Source organism: Aureobasidium pullulans (assembly GCF_000721785.1).
Source record: "Aureobasidium pullulans EXF-150 unplaced genomic scaffold scaffold_2, whole genome shotgun sequence".
Taxonomy (NCBI): Eukaryota; Fungi; Ascomycota; class Dothideomycetes; order Dothideales; family Saccotheciaceae; genus Aureobasidium; species Aureobasidium pullulans.
In genome coordinates this window covers 1,077,947-1,094,862 of record NW_021941022.1, presented here as the reverse complement: position 1 = coordinate 1,094,862, position 16,916 = coordinate 1,077,947, and the positions used below count along the sequence as shown (strand labels likewise).

Here is a 16,916-nt window from a genome sequence, read left to right as displayed (position 1 = left end):
GCCAGGAACGCGTCTGACCGCGCTTGTTCGGCGCCACCTGCATTGCACATGCCTGATCTCGTTCGACACCTCGAGGCCGCCATCGATTGAAATTTCTTCCGCCGTCCCCTCCGTACTTGCAGGGCATGGACACCTAGGCCATCATCCTGTCTCCTCAACCGGTGCTGCCATGGGCATCCAAGGTCTTCTTCCGCTGCTCAAGTCAATACATAAGCCATGCTCGCTGAAACACTTCTCCGGCCAAACATTGGCTGTTGACGCCTACGGCTGGCTACACCGTGGCACAATCGCGTGTGCCATTGACCTGGCCCAAGGCAAGCCCACCAGAAAGTGGCTGGACTTTGTAATGCACCGAGTTCGCATGCTTCAACACTTCAACGTTACCCCATATCTTGTCTTTGATGGCGACTACTTGCCTAGCAAATCCGGGACCGAGGTTGATCGCGCTGCACGTCGCAGAGAGAGCAAGATCAAAGGTCTGGAGTTCTTGCGCCTGGGAAAAGGCGCTCAGGCTCAGGCTGAGCTACAGAAGAGCATCGATGTGACTCCCGAAATGGCTCGCCAACTTATCGACGAACTGAAGAGACTCGATCTCCCCTACCTCGTCGCTCCCTACGAAGCAGACTCGCAGATGGTTTATTTGGAACGCCGTGGTCTGGTTCATGGCATCGTTTCTGAGGATTCCGACCTCCTGGTTTTCGGCGCGCGCTGTCTACTCACCAAGCTCGATCAGTACGGGGAATGTATCATGATTAACCGGGACGATTTCACCTCGTGTCGCGATATCAGTCTCGTCGGCTGGTCCGATGCCGACTTCAGGCTCATGGCCATATTGAATGGTTGTGATTATCTGGCCGGAATCGAGAAGATGGGCCTCAAGACTGCACATCGCATGATTCGCAAGCACAAGACACTTGATCGCATTATTCGCTCTGCCCAGTTCGAAGGCAAGATCAAGGTACCTCCTGGCTATCTGGACGCTTTTGCTAGAGCAGAAGCCACTTTTTTGTATCAATGGGTCTATTGCCCTCAGTCTCGTGGTTTGGTCAACTTTAGCGAACCCGCTTCCGACATCGACCTCGCTCAATTTCCATGCATTGGCAAGCATGTCGAAGCCAGCATTGCAACTGCTGTGGCTGTTGGTGATCTGCATCCTCACACCAAGCAACCTCTCTGTCCGTCGAGGCTACCACGGAACCCATTCCAGCCTAATTCTCGCAATCGCGCCCAGGTTCTTCAGACGCCGGACCTGAAGAAACACAAGTCCATTGACAGTTTCTTCAAACCCCAGCGTACACCCTTGGCTGAGCTCGATCCAAACAGCTTCACTCCCTCGCCCAGTCAACAATGCCTCTTGCAGCGAAGTCCGGCTTCCTGGTCCGCTGAGCCCACCCGCCGTCCATCACTACTTTCACGCACAGCATCTGCCGTACAGGCTCCACCACAGGCCTTGCGGTCCTTCACCGATGTACTTCAGCCCAGACCCAATTCGCCGAAACGTCAACGACTGTGCTCGGATGGCTTTTACACGCCACCCGTGTCGACACCCGCCGAGCGTGTAGAATCTGGGACGAGCAAGTTTTTCAAGCTCGGCAAAGCTCGCAAAAGCCCTACGCCTCAAAAAGCAAACAGCAGCACCTCGAAAGATGAATTCAACCTGTGGTCTGACGACTCGGTCGAGCAGGCCATGAATTCCTTGCCGGACACTGCGGTCTCGGGCGCAGCAAGACCATCAAGGAAGCTATCAATTTTTGAGGACACTAAAACATCAGCCCCATACACTGTAAAGGATGAGACGCCTTTCACATCTGGCCTGGCAAGCGAGATGCAGTCGTTACGGACCAGGTTCTCTTACCAGTCTACTGCCGCCAATGATGATGATGCGACAGTCTCGTCTTCGACCCTCAAGGACTCGAAGCGGAAAAGAAGTGTGACAGAAGGCATAGTCCTTTGTTCATCGCCAGTGAGGGAGCTGAACAGCAGCAAAGTCCCGCAATGTGAGGATACGAGTGATGATATCAACGAGGCGGATTGGCTCGCTGCAGAGTCGCAACCCCTGAGTCGTGGCTCGGGAGCCAACACGCAATCCAGTGGCGGAAGCAAGCCACACTTCTCGCAGGGCAGCGAAGATCTGCTAGTGCCGGATAGTGAAGGGGAGGAAGAAGACGAAGAGGAGCAAGGCACACCTCGCAGGCCCAGCTTTCCTCTCAATCTCGAGAGATTTGCATTTGCGGGCTGAGCGTACTTTTGATCGGCGTGTAGTGTTTTGAAGTTTGGTTGGACGGCAAGAGTCAAATTAGCATCTGCATTTGTAGCGTGGTTAGCATTCATTGAGTCACGCATGCATAGCTCGGAGTTATGGTTTCAAAATCTCAAATCACGGACTTGTATGTACATATTCTTGAATGTGACTTGGTACATCACCTAGACGAGCAGCACATACTAATCGCTCGGTTTTTGACTTCATTGGCAGTGATATGCTGCTGATTGACTGGCATCATCTCATGCTACCAACTGAAAGGTCGAACTATTGCCAGACCAGAGCGAGACAATCCATCATGCTTGTCCCACATGATCCAAGCCTTTCACGTATGCGGACAACCCATTGTGAGAGTCCTACAACAGCAATCTCGCTCAAAATAAGCATCACCGACCTCTGAACGCTCAATAGATACTCGATACATAATAAACGATGATAAACAGCAGTAGGGGCATGATGCAGGAGGACTAATCTCTCAGCACTCTTGTCCGCGGTATGACCCTGACCCTGACCCTGAATTCGATTCCCAATTCCATCATTCATCGCGTGTACGAACGACTCAAACAGCGAGCCTTTCTGGAGGGTTGACGTTGAGAGACTCTGACCTGTATACCCGCTGTGCACACAGATACGGTCAGTGATTTGAGAGTACCGGGGAGCTGGCAATGAGCAGATCCGCATGCACGACGCCGGGACCTAGGACAGCATCTTCTCATCCTGCTTGGAAAACTTTACAGATCTACAACATGAAGTCAAGAGGGTCAAGGACAAATCAAGGACTCGCCGACGCAGCGTTTGTATTCTGGTCCGAAAGTGAAGGCTTACGTCTCAGTACTCCGCATCGAACCCATATTACCAGAAGGGAGAGAGACGGAACGATCGGTTCGCACGAGATTGTAGTTCAAGAGCAATTGACTTCCAGAAGCAACACATCCTGTAGTTGTAAGACTAGAATACACGCGATTTCATTTCTCGTTTCGCACGGTCAAGCTAGAAGAGGTGGTACCTCGTGTATGCATGGGCTCCGCAGCCGATGACAATGGACCAATCACTTGCCAGATTCAAAATAGAACTTTCCAAGGTCGCGGCCAGAACTATGAGAGGGGTCCGGTGATTCAAGACCTTTTTGGCCGCCTTCAGGACCAAGACGTTCGCGAATGATGCGCTCAGCCGTCTCAGCACCGCTGTCAAGGGTTCTACGGTCGACCATTTGGACGCCTTGTTCGTCTGTCTGGGCTTGAGCACTGACGGGAGTGAGGCTGGTGTCTCGCTGGAAAGGGTGAGACAGAGACGAGGCGGTGGGGGTGCTCTTTGATACACTGGGACTTCCAACGGCACTGTAGCGAGCAGGAGTACGAGCACCTTCTCCGAAGCCAACAAGGCTGTTTGTATCGGAAGCAGCACCAACACTAGATGTATCCATGTCCATGTCCTGGCTTTCGCTCATCTTGTCGTGATCAAAGACATCGCCTTCACTGGCCCAGGTGGTTCGGCCGCCGACACTACCAGTCGCTGAAGCCGAGCCTACAGTGCTGCGCTCACGGCCCAAGACAGGGTTTCCTTGGGAATCAAAGTAACCACTGGTGGCACCTGAAGGATGAGCAGCAAGGCCGGGTGTCAGGTTGGAGGTTGGAGTCGGATTACGAGCAGTCGTCACGCGCTCGAGGCCAGCAAGGCGTGAGATGCGGTCAGCGCGTTCGGCATCTAGAGTGCCAGATGTGGGAGCTTGAGAGTGGTGTGAATGGGGCAGGTGGCCGCGATGACCGTCTTTGATAGCGACACTTGAGCTTGAATTAGCTGCTTGTCTTGAAGGACCATGACGCCTGCCTTCGGACCGGAGCTTAGGGGCAGAGGGAAAACGGCGTATACTAACGTGGACAGCTCTGACATGGAAGTCGTGGTAGAATTGGGAGTACCAGGCGCATCCGACGGTGTCATGGGGTCTGTGTTTGGAGGAGGTAGGTTGATGAGAGTTGGATGAGGTGCTGTCGACATGGTGTCGGTGTATGTGTGATGCTGGCAAGGAGTTGTTTGGACAGCACGCAGTTTGAGAAGCAAGATCTGAAGCCGATGCGAGTGACAGGATCTTGCAAGGTCAAATGGAGCAGAAGTCACTCGCAAACTAAGAAGACGGCCAGGGTTCGAACGACCCCACGTTTTCGATTGTTTCAGGGTTTCCCCACACACGTCATGCTTGGCGTAGAAACCTTCAGGCCCTTACGAGTAGGTACTGATCCGCATCCTTTGTACGCGAGGCCTCTATAGCATGAGACTTTACTACAACACATCGCAAGGGCTAGTCCTCACAGCTAGATGAACTATGGTTTGAGTGGAATAGCTGATTTCATTATTTTCGCCTCTTGCAGCACACTTACAACATCTTTCTTGTTCTTGATCTTTCCATAATATACACATCTGAGTCTTCCCACCAGTCACGCTTTACGAGACAAAAGTCTTCATGTCTGCAACTTTGTTAGTGTGCCGTCAACGCTTGACAACAACCGATAGAGACTTACTGTTCAACCACCCAATGTACTCCTTCTGCTCCTTCAGGTCAATGTACTCGGGGATAAAGAGGGCCATCTGTGTGTTGATGCCTCTCTCCTCGAGGAAACGCTCCAGGAGCATCTGAAGGTCCTCGTCAAGCTGGCCGAAGGGAGGTCCGGTGTAAAGGCTTCTTCTTGCCCAATCCTTCTCGGCTGTCTTGGCCTCGGCCAACTCGGCAGTGGGGAAGTGGTAGACATTCTCGATGCTGATCTCCCCGTCCTGGGCGAGACACTCGATGGCGAGTGCTCCCTTGCCCTCACGTGTTACCGTGACCTGGACACGAACAGGGAAGCTGGCCGAGTTGTCCTCCTCATCTTGCAGCTCAGGTCTGTCGGCTGGGGCAATCTCGTCCTCGGGGGCGACACGGATGTTGCCGCCAGACGTGCGGCCCTGGTTCACGGCACCCTTGGTGTTGGCACCTCCGGACTGACCGTCCATGTCGAGGGCACCGTCCTCGTCGCCGTACAGAGCCGGGTCTTCGGCATCGGCTTCCTCGTCGTAGGTGTTGAAGTCGGCGATGGAGAAAGTAACCTTGATGCTGTGCATGAATGTCAGCAAGCTGGCGGCGCATCGTCTATGTTGGAACGACGGACTTCTCGTCTCCGTATGATCTCGTGAGGTGGACCTCTTCTTGGCCTGACTTGTCCTCGATCTTGAATTCGCTGTTGTCGATGTATTCTTGGCAGTTGTAGCGGTAGCTGTCGTCGGCTTGCTGCTCCTTCTCGAGGGCAATCTCGGAGTTCAACTTGGCAGCAAGTTCCTGAGTCGTGGCATCTGCAAGCGAGGTGAGCAGCTGGCGATATGCGACACTGCGACAAGACAAGACGCACCTTGACGACGGGACAGAGAGGTGGAGAAATGGGCAGCGGCTCTGATGGCGGCAAAGGCGGGAGAAGTTTGCTGAGTGGTGCGAATAGACTGGCGAGCAGCAGTGGAGCTCAAGCGAGCAAGACCGCGGGGCAGCTGGCGGGAAAGTTGGCGCAAGGAGAGCATTGTGGCGTGGACGGGCGTTATGGGAAAGTTATGGCAGTCTGGGAGGCAGAGCGGCGTCTTCGAAAAAGCGCGGTCTTGCAGGTTTGGAGCTTCGATCTCTCGGGAGCCGTGCGCCCCGCGTTCGGCGGGCGCAAATGGCAATGCCCACAGCGGTGATTGCCAATGCTTGCGTCCAGCTTTGAGTCCTCACATCGACTTCCCGAACAAGGCCGGTCCTTCTGCATCATGAGCGCCGCCGCGCCTGTTGAGAAGAAGAAGAAGCCTTCGGCCCTGCGCTCCATCATTGCTGGTTCCAGCGCTGGTGCCGTCGAGATCGCCATCACTTATCCCGCCGAATTCGCAAAGACTCGATCGCAACTCAATCGCCGTCTCGCCGCAGGCAAGAAGCTACCATGGCCGCCGTTCGGTAGTCAATGGTATGCTGGATGTACCACTCTTATCATCGGCAACTCCATCAAGGCTGGCGTCCGTTTCGTCGCTTTCGATGCATACAAGAACATGCTGTCAAGTCCCGACGGCACTATCAGCGGCCCTGCTACCGTCATTGCTGGCTTCGGTGCCGGTGTCACCGAGAGTTTGATGGCCGTCACCCCCTTCGAGAGCATCAAGACTCAGTTGATCGACGACCGCAAGGCTGCTCAACCCAGGATGAAGGGCTTCCTACACGGTAGCCGGCTGATCGCCCACGAACAGGGCCTGCGTGGTTTCTTCAAGGGCTTTGTACCTACCACAGCAAGGCAAGCTGCAAACTCGGCCGTCAGATTCAGCAGTTATACCAGTTTGAGGCAGTTGGCTCAGAGCTATGCCGCCCCCGGTGAGAAGCTTGGTGCTCTGAGCACCTTTGGTATTGGTGGTGTCGCTGGAATCATCACAGTGTACGTGCCCAGCACCGCTCATCCTATACAGCAGCTGATCCCTGTTTCAGATACGTTACTATGCCTTTGGACACGGTCAAGACAAGAATGCAATCCATTGAAGCAAAGAGCGAGTACAAGAACAGCTTCAATTGTGCCGCGCGTGTTGTCAGAGAGGAAGGTTTTCTCACCCTCTGGTCTGGTGCTGTGCCCAGACTTGGTCGTCTCATCCTGAGCGGTGGTATAGTCTTTACCATGTACGTTGTTCAACTCGCTTACAGTTTCCTGACGCTGACTCTGCTTGTCTAGGTACGAGAAGACCATGGATTTGCTTGACAGATTAGACCCAGAGAAGAAATACCTCTAAGCTCAATGATGCATTCGAAGCTTGGAGACATTAGCCTTATACCATGTATAAAAAGATGAATGAGCTATTACGAAACGGCCGCCAGCCTTTTCCTGGCACTTCAATGCACCGCTACACCCATGTGGCAGCAGCCAAGACCGCCCGTTTTCTGTTGCATTTCACCATCCCAACTGTGCTGTAGAGTAGTACTCTGTTGCTGCCAAGTCGTGTCTTTTGAGGCCCGAATGGGTCGAGGGCCAGCCCAACGCCTGGTCGCATGTCGCTACGGTGCGGGCCGTCCGAGGGTCGCAGCTTCGGGTTTCCAGGGATTAGGTTCAATAAAGCACACACAAGACACAAGACGGGTCTCTCACGCACTGCATTTGCACTTGTGGAGGCAAGAAATGGAAAGCAAACAGAGGCGAGGCACTCAGGGCGTCGAACAATATGATCACGTTGTACCAAACACGATCGAGTAAGCAGTAGTGTCGGAGCAGAGGAGAGCCATGAGCGAAGATCGTGGAGGTGGTCAAACATGAGCAGAGCACGCTCCACCATGCAGAGCACCCACGCCGTCTGGACTGGAACCGCCTTAGCTCAAGGAATTATAGTTTGGAAAAAACACCAGGACGTTGAACCGGCCGCCTTCCGTTTGTCACCTGACCCAAGCTAACTCTCTTGTTTCTTTCTCTCCTCTCTACGTTATCTATCAGGGCCCTGTAGTGTGTGCTACCCGCGACTGACAGACCGCAATCGATATCTTGCTATTTCTGCGCATTTGAATATTAGGTGGCGTTAAAGAATGGCAGATGCCATCTATAATCCACCTTCGAAAGCTCCTACGGCCGAAAGAACCCGCCAGCCAAAGAACAGGCCGGCCGACCTCCCGCAAGGACAACAGAAAATCCGCCGCCGCAATAGGACTATCGCATCATGTAAGGGACTGATCGTTTGTGCTCTGAACCCCTCGGTCTGACTCTCTCCAGGCCTAAGTTGTCGCCAGCGCAAATTAAAATGCGACAAACAAGTGCCGTGTGGTAATTGCCAGCGGTTCCAGAGGGATTGTCTGTACATTGCTCCCGCTCTGGATACTGCTGCGCAGCAGAAGTTGGCCGAGATAAAAGACCGCCTTGGTGATCTTGAGGAGACTCTTGAGCGAGATGTCGCTCGTCGCGCGGCTGCCACATCTGGATCCGATCGCTCTTCCGTTATTCCAAAGATTGAAGCTGAAGACGATGATTATGAAGGTCTGTCGGCAGACGATGATCAGGATCCTGAGCCTTCTCCTTTGGGCATGTTTGACCAAGTGTACGACAATGATGCCGATGATGGACTGATGGATCTTGGTATTCAACTGGGCAAGCTGCGAATGTCAGATCGTGTTGGTGGCTTAGGTATGTGGTATTATTTGTTTACTTTGAACACTTAAAGCTTACTCGTCCTTAGTGCGACCCAAGATGTCCGACGAGGTAGGATGAAGACATCTGAGATCATGCTATCATAAATACTGACTGTGTAACCAGCTAAATGCTAAGCTGCGCAGCGCGAACCACAAGAGCCAGAACCTTTACTGTCAGCGTCATGGCTATAGTGACCCGACTGTGCCATGGCAGCCAGGGGCATTATCGCAAGATGATTTCCTCAGCCCTGGACCGGATTTCATCGTTCCCTCATCGAATTTGTTCTTCCCGGATCCTATAACGACTTATTTCCTTCCACCACGACATGTTGCTGATCGTCTTATTACACAGTACCTCAACGCTGTCCACCCAGTTGCTCGTCTTATCCATCAGCCTTCATTTGAGAGGCAGTACACAACCTTCTGGGGCAATATTGGCAATGGCACCATTACACCAGCGCCCATCCAGGCCATCCTCTTCGCCGCAATGTTTTCGGCGGCTGTGAGCTTACCAGACGACTCAGCTGCATCCTTTTCCGAGATGCCTAAGCATTCACTTGTAGACAGACTTCGCGAGATGACCGAGTTCATGCTCTCCAGAGCAAATCTCTTACGCACAACAAAGATCGATACCATGCAAGCTTTTATCATTTACATGGTAAGACAGACTGCTTCGGCCTAGTGGAATATTTTTGCTAACCAAATAAGCTTCCTCTATGTCGGACAGAGATCTCGCGAGCGCATTCAGCTTTAGTTGGCACAGCTATCCGTCTTGCCCAATGCATGGGACTCCACCGGGATGGAACCACTTTCGGCTTGAATGCTGTAGACACGCATGTTCGAAGGTTGATATGGTACCAGATCTGCTTCTTGGATGTACGAACATGCGAGGCCACCGGACCTCGTCCTCAGATTCGCAAAGAGGAATACGATACCAAGCTGCCTCTCAACGTCAACGATACGGATCTCATGTTGGCATCCCCACCAACGGATGATCTTCCTTACTGGACTGATATGACCTTGTCCAAGCTCAAGTTTGAGTGCTACGAGCTTATACGCCAACTTTGGGTGGATATGCAGCGCATGGACCAGAAGAAACTGTCTTTGACGTCTGTTTTGAACAGGATCAAGAGGTTCAGGGCTACGACCGAAGCCAAATATTCACCCTTGGTTCAAGGCAACACGCCAAAGCAGATTCTCGCAAAGCAAATGTATCGCGCTTCGAGCAACAGAGCTCTGGTTGTCATCTTGCAACGATACGCTGTGGGAACGAACTATCCTATGCCCGAGAGACTTCGCAATTTGCTCATTGAGGCATGTATGGGGACTGTCGAAGCAGGAGTCGCCATGGAGACTCGACCCGAACTGGCAACTTGGTCTTGGTACCGCGGTGCTATTCTGCAGTACCACGCTGCTGTACTACTGGTTTTCGAGGTTTATGCTAGACCTGACATGCCCGAGGCCGCACGCATCTGGAGCAGTCTTGATTACATATTCGAAACACCGTCTCAGTCTTCCATGACGGATAAAGCAGAGGGGATCATTATAACGCTCCGGGATCGCCTAGAGAAATACCACAGCGTGCGGAAGCTGCGTGCAACAGCTGATGTTGAAAGTCAATCTAGCCCAGGACCATCGACGAGCTCACAGTTGAATACGCCAGTCACAGCTCCTCATATAACCCGCTCTGCTCAGACATTCACGACTCCCACAATGGTATACTCACAATTGCCTCATGGCGAACAGGGACCTGCTTCAGATGCCAGTGGTAGCCACACAGGTGTCAATCGTGATTCGTCGGCCGACCCAGGAATGGAGGCCGTGGCCAACATGGATTGGGTAAGTCATCATTCCTTGAAAAGACACAATAATCAATCCGTTTTGCTAACCAGGAACACCAGAATGAGTGGGACAAATACTTCGCTCCTAATGCGGAATTGGGCACGATCGGAGCGATGGGCGACTTCAGCCTCGGCAACTTCAATCCTCACCAAGCGTATTTTTCGCTTCCGAGAGCCGACGGACATCAACGATGAAACCAGGATAGGATATTAGAAATAATAAATCGTATGCATCGAAGCGGCAAAGCAAAGACAGCCTTTTAGCCAGTAGTCTGGAATATTGTGTGGTGTATTTCGGATCCACGCGCCCCTCTCAAGAATTCGAGACCTCTTCGGAAAGCATCAGTCTGTTTGAACGCCAAATGAGCGTCTATGCTGGACCATCCAATGGCAAGGATACACGCCTTCCCCTTGAAGCCTTCGCCGAGGCATTCGTGCTCGACATCCTCAATGCACCAGGAGTAGGAAATGCCCAAGAAACCTTCTGTGTGATCTCTAAGGATATCGGCAAATGATCCCACGTTATCGTAAAAGGACTGTGTCTTTTCTGTCAGAAAGATAGTCGCCAGCTCAGTCACGGGAGCAAACACTGCTGCGGCCAGGTCATCGGCCGCGCTCTTGAGTTCGAAATGGACAAGTTGAGGTTGTCCTGCCAAAAGCGGGCTCAAAGTGTCTAGGAATGGTTGATATTGCGGTGAATCCATGAAATTCTTGTGTGACTGGACAGAGTCCCACACTACTCGGCTTGCACATCAGTCATCGGCTCTTCGTCGATATGGGTGCTTGATAGTGCATACCAACAAGTAGTTGTACTATATTTGGGCTCTCATGTTCTTGCCCCGAGTAGAGAGTCTGACATCCTTTCTGTCTTGAGATGGTGTCCAGCATACCCCGCCAGATACGAGCTGCCTCGCTACCTCTATCGAAAACGTTCGAGCCAGCTTTGATTTTGATCGTCGCAACTTCGACAGCCTGCATTTCTGGGACTGGTAGGTAGATCCCTCTTGCTCTGTACAAACTTGGAGAACCGTACCGAGGCGTGTAGTTGGAAAGCAGGAAAGTGGTGATGAGAATTGATCGACAAGAAAGCGTGGGGTTCTAGCCATCATGCCCTCGGTTATTTCTGATGATCGTCAATACATACTCGGTTCGAACATCCTTGCACTCAACCCAATCAAGCTCTCAGACAATGTTAGCGGACTCATCCCGTACTCCAAGAGACGACGTCTTGATGCTTCAACACAATGGAGCCGCACCTTGCAGTGGTTTTATGCAATGCCAAGACGAGTTCGTTCCAGCACATCCATGTGAACCCTGCCACCTTGTCTACAGTGTTCTTGATCTTCTAGCAAGACTGTGCAAGTCAAGTCACCCTGTGAAATCGTCCTTCCAGCGTATGAAAGGCCTGGTACGGATGAGCAAGTCAGACGTCTCGAGCTCTTCCGGCTGCTGGTGGGATTCGAAGTGTGCAAGAGGCACTGGACACGAATCATGGCGCTAGCTGCTTTGAGCTAAATCGCTCTCTCGTTTGTTCTCGCGCTCTCTATCGAGGGGACGAGTGCTCTGCGAGAGCTCGTGACCCTTCAAAGCTTGATCGTCGGGAGCAAGTTGCAATCACATTTCTTTTCTTGTTGAATCGATTGCATGTGTTTGGGTGTATGGGCGTTCGGACAGCGATTCGATAGGCTCTTGCAGGACAGGCGCGTCGAGATGTCAGCGGAAGCAAGGATTGAGCAGCAGCAGCAGCAGCAGCAGCAGATTCAAGATGCAGTCGACATTGACATGAACGTGATACTATTGAAAATCACGTACTATAGTGGTAATCATCACACCCTGACAACAAGTAAGACAAGAACCGCTGTGCTTGATGTGCGCCATGGGCTTGAGGTGCTTTGAGGTTACCCGAGCATGTCTCAATCATTTGTATCGACAGATGGCGCTCATGGCGGTGACAGCAACCATTGAGTTATTCACTTCTTATTTGTTAGAATGACGCGCAGGCCTTGACATGGTATCACGATTGTCTTCTGGAAATTGTGGTTTTGTTTGATTTTGTGTTCAGGCGAGAAGACGCCCAAGTATGCGCAAGATGATCGTGACCTTGAAAGTAGCATCGAGACTAGCGGGAGACAACAGTGTCTAGAAAGCGTGTAATTACAGAGTGGGTATCATGAATGGGATTTTTGGAGTCCGCAAGGCGAATTGATGATGAAGGCACATGCCAATGTGGGGTGGGTATGCTTCAGCAAAGCGACGAATCTGGCCGGAACTCAGGGCTTGATTCGATTAGGAAGAGTCGGATTGTACAGTTTGCTACCAGGCGCGTTAGTAGACGTGGGAGACAGGGGGCGGTGACAGCAAAGCGAAATCGGAACGAGACTTACGACCATCCAGTCCATGCCCTCTGAAACTCCCCTGCCATCAATGGCACTGCAGGCAACGATTGTCCAGTTTCTATCTTTGAGCTCGCCTAAACGCAGAGCTTCACTGATGTCCCCAGCGCCTTTGGCACCCGGTTGATCCTGTTTGTTCGCAAATACCAATAATGCGGCATCACGGAGCTCCTCCTCATTCAACATGGCTGATAGTTCGTCGGCAGCGGTGGAGAGTCGGTCGACGTCAGTCGAGTCAATGACGAAGATGACGGCGGCTGTGTTGGCGTAGTAACATCTCCAGTACGGGCGGATGGACGTCTGACCTCCCAAATCCTAGCTAGTGTGTCAGATAACGAACAGACAGAGAAAGTCGAAGAGCCGTGGTTTCGCATACCCAGACATTGAAGTTGAGGTTCTTGTAGTTGACCGACTCGACGTTGAAGCCTATGGTGGGAATGGTCGTTACGACTTCGCCAATCTGTCGGAAAGAGTCAGTCAGAGCGGTGCATGGGAACGGCATCAGGAGCAAACGCACCTTGAGTCTGTAGAGAAGTGTTGTCTTTCCGGCGTTGTCCTAGCAAGGGGATGCTGTTAGCTTTGCTCTTCCCGTAGCCATGTTGCCATGAACACGTACCAGGCCCAAAATCAATATCCTGATCTCTTTCTTTGCCCATACGAGCCGGGACAATGTTGACAAGTAACCCCCCATGCTGTGCGGTTGTGCGTGCTGCTTCTTGTTGGTGCTCGCCTCCTTGTTGCGCTCGGCGTGCTCTTTTGTCGTCTGCTTCCGGTGTCTGGCGCAAGCTTCCTGAGTTTGTTGCTTTGGCGTGCAAATCGACTGGCGATATTCTAGTAGGTTGCGCAGGCCAAGGGTACCTCGTCGCAAAGGGGTTGATGGGTTGTTGTTTACAGAGGGACAAATGTGCACCAACGTCTCCGTGATCCGAAACGTGAACTAATCTGGCACTGACGTCGCCGCTTCAAACAAAACAAACGCATTTGACTGCTTTATTTCCCAAGGCGATTAATACTACTGTAGAGACAAGTTTTCTCGCTTTGCATATTATCTACATTTCCTCACTTAGGTCGCGTCTCGACACCGGCATACTCTCTGCCCGCAATGTAATCCAGTGTCCGCTGGAAATGTCTTCTTGGGTTGTCGAGACTGGAGCTGTTTTCGTTGGTGTTGAGGTTCGAGTGGATGAGCTCAATCAATCCATTGAGGTATTTCGTCGTTACCTATCATAGTCAGTGTCTGTGTCATCGACTTTTGCTCATTGGCCACTTACAGCATCATTCTCCTGGTCAAAGTAATAGACATAACGGTTGAGAATCTCGACGAATAGTTCTACTGAGACTGCCGTATCCATGCAGGCGTCGGCGACACGCAGGGCACGCTGCAGACATTCGAGCACTCTCTTGCCATCGCGATAGAGCTGCTTCATCGTTAGTCTGAGCTTCGAATCCAATTCGTACCAACCACTTACCTCTTTGCCTTCCTTGTTCTCCTTGCTCTCCTCGCTTTCTTCTGCATTCTTCTCCACAGACCACCAAAGATGACTGGCCAAATATACAGCACGACATTGATCAGGCTTCTTGAGCAATTTACTGCCATGAAGCGCGCACTTTGTAATGAGCGTATCGTAGTTCTCTCTGCTGAAGTTACGCGCGCCACTAAGGCTCTGCGCAATAACGCAAATGGCCTGGAACTGAGCTCTTGAGTCGCTGATGCTCTCTTCATAGACGGTAAAGGCTTGCGCAAAGAACTCGTACGAGACTTCCTCAAAACCACACTGGTCCGCCACGGAACCACACGAAATGAAAAGCCTCAACGCGAGATCTGGAACGCCCGGCGTAGACACTCTTGTGTATAGTGTGGAGATGAGAGTATGACAGAACTTGTAGAGCGCAGAAGACTGACTCGACCAATCGTCTTGAAGATGTTCACGGGCCTTGAAGCGGCGCGCAAGCTTGAGTGATGCGGTAATCAACGCAGGGGTGGTGTACTTGATGCGCTCACTACCTTGAGCATACGCATCGCGTGTGAGCTGGAGCAACTACAAATACTGTTAGTTACCGCGAATGTCAAATCGTGCAGTAGACCTACTTTGAACTGAGTATTGCAATCCTCGCCACGGATGAGATGTACCAGGCGCGCAAGCCATCCTTGCTCTTCCACAGTCTCATCAGTCTCTGCAGCGGCTCTTCGTACAGGCCCACCGGGGTATCCAGAAGGTTGTTGCATTCCTTCCTTGATCAAAACCTTGACAATCTCTAGCACTCCCTGTAGATTTTCGGGGGTCGATATCCCGGTCTCGTTCCTCAACAGGCTCCGTGCAACTTCTCCAGCAACTGATCGGCGGGTGGGATATGGCTGAGCATGGAGAAGAGGTATGAAGCTCGGAATGGCAAGAGCTGTAAAGAGGGAGACATAAGTCTTCACAGGCGCGAGAAGCAAATTCAACAAATTTGCCTGAGAAGCTTGAGAATGGAGATCAGCCGAATTCGCGAACCTCGAGACTTCCTTGTTGGCGTATTGGAAGACCTGGTCGACATACTCTAGTCGATCGGGGTAGATATTCAAAGCAAGATTGATGAGTGAGACCAGAAGCGCAGTGATGTCCTGAATTGGCAGCCTTTGCATGCTGACAAGATGGATGACCTGCTCGTGGAACACCTCAAAGAGACGTACGTTATCCGGGATACCTCGTTGCTTCTTAGATTCACCGTCGATTTCTGCTAGCTCGGTCTTGCTCGCGTCCTCTGCAAGAGTCTCTGGTGCAGCCTCGCTCGAAGCCTCATCTCCAGGTTTCGAATCTCCGTTTTGATGCGTGGTTTGGTCATCGGTCGGGGCCGAAGTGGCGTCTGAGGCGAGTTTCATCTTTTCGAGCAACTTTGCAGTGGCTTCTGTTTCGGCCTTCTCGCGATCTTCGGGGGCATCGGATTCGGATTCGCGAGCGGCATAGGCAGCAAGACGGTCCATCAGGCCAATAACAATGGCCTTGACGTTGACATGAGGGTTCAGACGGGCGGTGGCAGAGAGGAACTGATCAAGGGTATGCAGATGAAACTCGTCAGGGAAGACCTGAGTGATGACCTCGAGCAGATACTCTTGAGCAAGCACATCGCGACACTGGACGACCTGCTCAAGCAAGGGCTGGAGGATAGACGACTTGTAGGCTTCAAGGTCAACCAGTTGGCTAAGGCGGACCAAATTGCTACCAACAAGCAATTGCAGCTCTTGACGTTCTTTGGTGCGTTGTTCACGCTCTCTTGAATGGCCCTGGTGTTGCAGCCTGACCCAGAGCTTGTTCATCTCGACAAAGTTGGTAAGGACAAAGTTGACCGAGTCCTGGAGGTTGCCCTCTGGGCCTTGGCCAGGCCCGGTAGGCAAGTAGTCTCTAGCTTGACCACTCAAGTAGTAGCGTAGGAAGAGACCACGGATAGGATGTTGAACACCTCTGCTCATTTCCATCATATCCTTCATGATCTCCTTGACAGGGGCGTCCTCGATTCCCATGTAGACGGTGCCGACGGTGATCATGAGGTATAGACGCGGGACGATGTTGCCGGCATATTGAACGAGTTCATACAGGTCGGCGAGATGGTTGGTGGGGTGAGAATCGCGCAGGTAGACGGCGAGATGGCGCAGGGCATCGAAGACGGACATGTACAGCTCGTAGTACTGCTTGGGGCCGAGGCTCGAGGTGCGTAGTTCGGATACGAGGGTAGAGCTACAACAAGAGTCAACATCGGTGTGGGCAAGCTGAAGTGCGGTGCGATACGTGCCTGCATTTGAGAGCATCCATGAGCTTGCCCGGCGTGTCCAGGCAGCGGCGCATCAAGACGGTCTGCTGGCGCACGACGGTCAGAGCATCTTCCAGTAGGCGCGCTTGGTCCTCGACCAGCGGCGGTGATGCCATTTTCAAGTATGGATCGTGAGGTCTGGTTTGAACGGCGGCGCAATCACTTCCACTGTTGTCGCATGACGACGCTATGCCAGACCTCCGCGTCCAGCGTCCAGCGTGTTGTTGCTCCGCCCGCACGGTCCGCTCTCCTTCCGCCTTCCGCCTCGGTCTCCACTGTCCACTGTCCAGCCACTCCACCGCCCAGCTTCGACAGCTTCCCCCGCTGGCAACTGTTTGGAAATCTTTCACCTTCATGAACATTGTTGATTGCAGCAGTACGCAGTACCCTGTACTCGACGTGATCGAATTGATGAATCTTGTCTCATTACTATGTATTATTACTCTACTATCATATGTTTATCATTATCACCACACGCTTTCCAGAAGTCGTGC

General features: G+C 52.2%; 8 protein-coding genes across 8 annotated transcripts; 3 read left to right on the top strand and 5 right to left on the bottom strand.

Moving 5' to 3' along the window:
* The first annotated feature begins 132 nt into the window (after positions 1–132).
* On the top strand, positions 133–2,384 carry M438DRAFT_342187 (PIN domain-like protein). Its single transcript, XM_029904690.1, has one exon. The coding sequence runs from the start codon at positions 170–172 to the stop codon at positions 2,237–2,239; it is 2,070 nt and encodes a 689-aa protein (XP_029764800.1). The 5' UTR covers positions 133–169; the 3' UTR covers positions 2,240–2,384.
* A 657-nt stretch (positions 2,385–3,041) lies between these two features.
* Positions 3,042–4,368, bottom strand: M438DRAFT_342186 (uncharacterized protein). Its single transcript, XM_029904689.1, has 2 exons — positions 4,134–4,368; positions 3,042–4,041 (listed from the first exon to the last, which is right to left on the bottom strand). The coding sequence occupies exons 1-2, from the start codon at positions 4,253–4,255 to the stop codon at positions 3,309–3,311; spliced, it is 855 nt and encodes a 284-aa protein (XP_029764799.1). The 5' UTR covers positions 4,256–4,368; the 3' UTR covers positions 3,042–3,308.
* A 21-nt stretch (positions 4,369–4,389) lies between these two features.
* On the bottom strand, positions 4,390–5,800 carry M438DRAFT_289036 (mitochondrial glyco protein; the record flags this gene model as incomplete). The annotated part of the gene is made up of 4 exons (XM_029901671.1): positions 4,390–4,722; positions 4,777–5,345; positions 5,401–5,581; positions 5,629–5,800. 4 exons carry the CDS (start codon positions 5,798–5,800, stop codon positions 4,700–4,702), a joined length of 945 nt encoding a protein of 314 aa, XP_029764798.1. The 3' UTR covers positions 4,390–4,699.
* A 225-nt stretch (positions 5,801–6,025) lies between these two features.
* M438DRAFT_402460 (mitochondrial carrier) lies at positions 6,026–7,046 on the top strand (the record flags this gene model as incomplete). Its single annotated transcript, XM_029909593.1, has 3 exons — positions 6,026–6,675; positions 6,726–6,911; positions 6,964–7,046. The coding sequence occupies 3 exons, from the start codon at positions 6,026–6,028 to the stop codon at positions 7,019–7,021; spliced, it is 894 nt and encodes a 297-aa protein (XP_029764797.1). The 3' UTR covers positions 7,022–7,046.
* Positions 7,047–7,802: 756 nt separating this feature from the next.
* Positions 7,803–10,435, top strand: M438DRAFT_371495 (uncharacterized protein; the record flags this gene model as incomplete). The annotated part of the gene is made up of 6 exons (XM_029908268.1): positions 7,803–7,935; positions 7,987–8,394; positions 8,447–8,469; positions 8,524–9,057; positions 9,108–10,238; positions 10,301–10,435. The coding sequence occupies 6 exons, from the start codon at positions 7,803–7,805 to the stop codon at positions 10,433–10,435; spliced, it is 2,364 nt and encodes a 787-aa protein (XP_029764796.1).
* Positions 10,436–10,500: 65 nt separating this feature from the next.
* M438DRAFT_311055 (uncharacterized protein) lies at positions 10,501–11,222 on the bottom strand (the record flags this gene model as incomplete). Its single annotated transcript, XM_029902450.1, has 2 exons — positions 11,038–11,222; positions 10,501–10,979 (listed from the first exon to the last, which is right to left on the bottom strand). The coding sequence occupies exons 1-2, from the start codon at positions 11,216–11,218 to the stop codon at positions 10,501–10,503; spliced, it is 660 nt and encodes a 219-aa protein (XP_029764795.1). The 5' UTR covers positions 11,219–11,222.
* Positions 11,223–12,141: 919 nt separating this feature from the next.
* On the bottom strand, positions 12,142–13,521 carry M438DRAFT_311052 (ARF/SAR superfamily). Its single transcript, XM_029902449.1, has 5 exons — positions 13,250–13,521; positions 13,151–13,189; positions 13,010–13,093; positions 12,625–12,948; positions 12,142–12,553 (listed from the first exon to the last, which is right to left on the bottom strand). The coding sequence occupies exons 1-5, from the start codon at positions 13,322–13,324 to the stop codon at positions 12,527–12,529; spliced, it is 549 nt and encodes a 182-aa protein (XP_029764794.1). The 5' UTR covers positions 13,325–13,521; the 3' UTR covers positions 12,142–12,526.
* Positions 13,522–13,673: 152 nt separating this feature from the next.
* Positions 13,674–16,785, bottom strand: M438DRAFT_342182 (vacuolar protein sorting-associated protein 35; the record flags this gene model as incomplete). Its single annotated transcript, XM_029904688.1, has 5 exons — positions 13,674–13,854; positions 13,905–14,051; positions 14,103–14,672; positions 14,723–16,349; positions 16,405–16,785. Coding segments are annotated over 5 exons (2,887 nt in total), but the record flags the coding sequence as incomplete, so codon positions are not given.
* Positions 16,786–16,916: the final 131 nt, after the last annotated feature.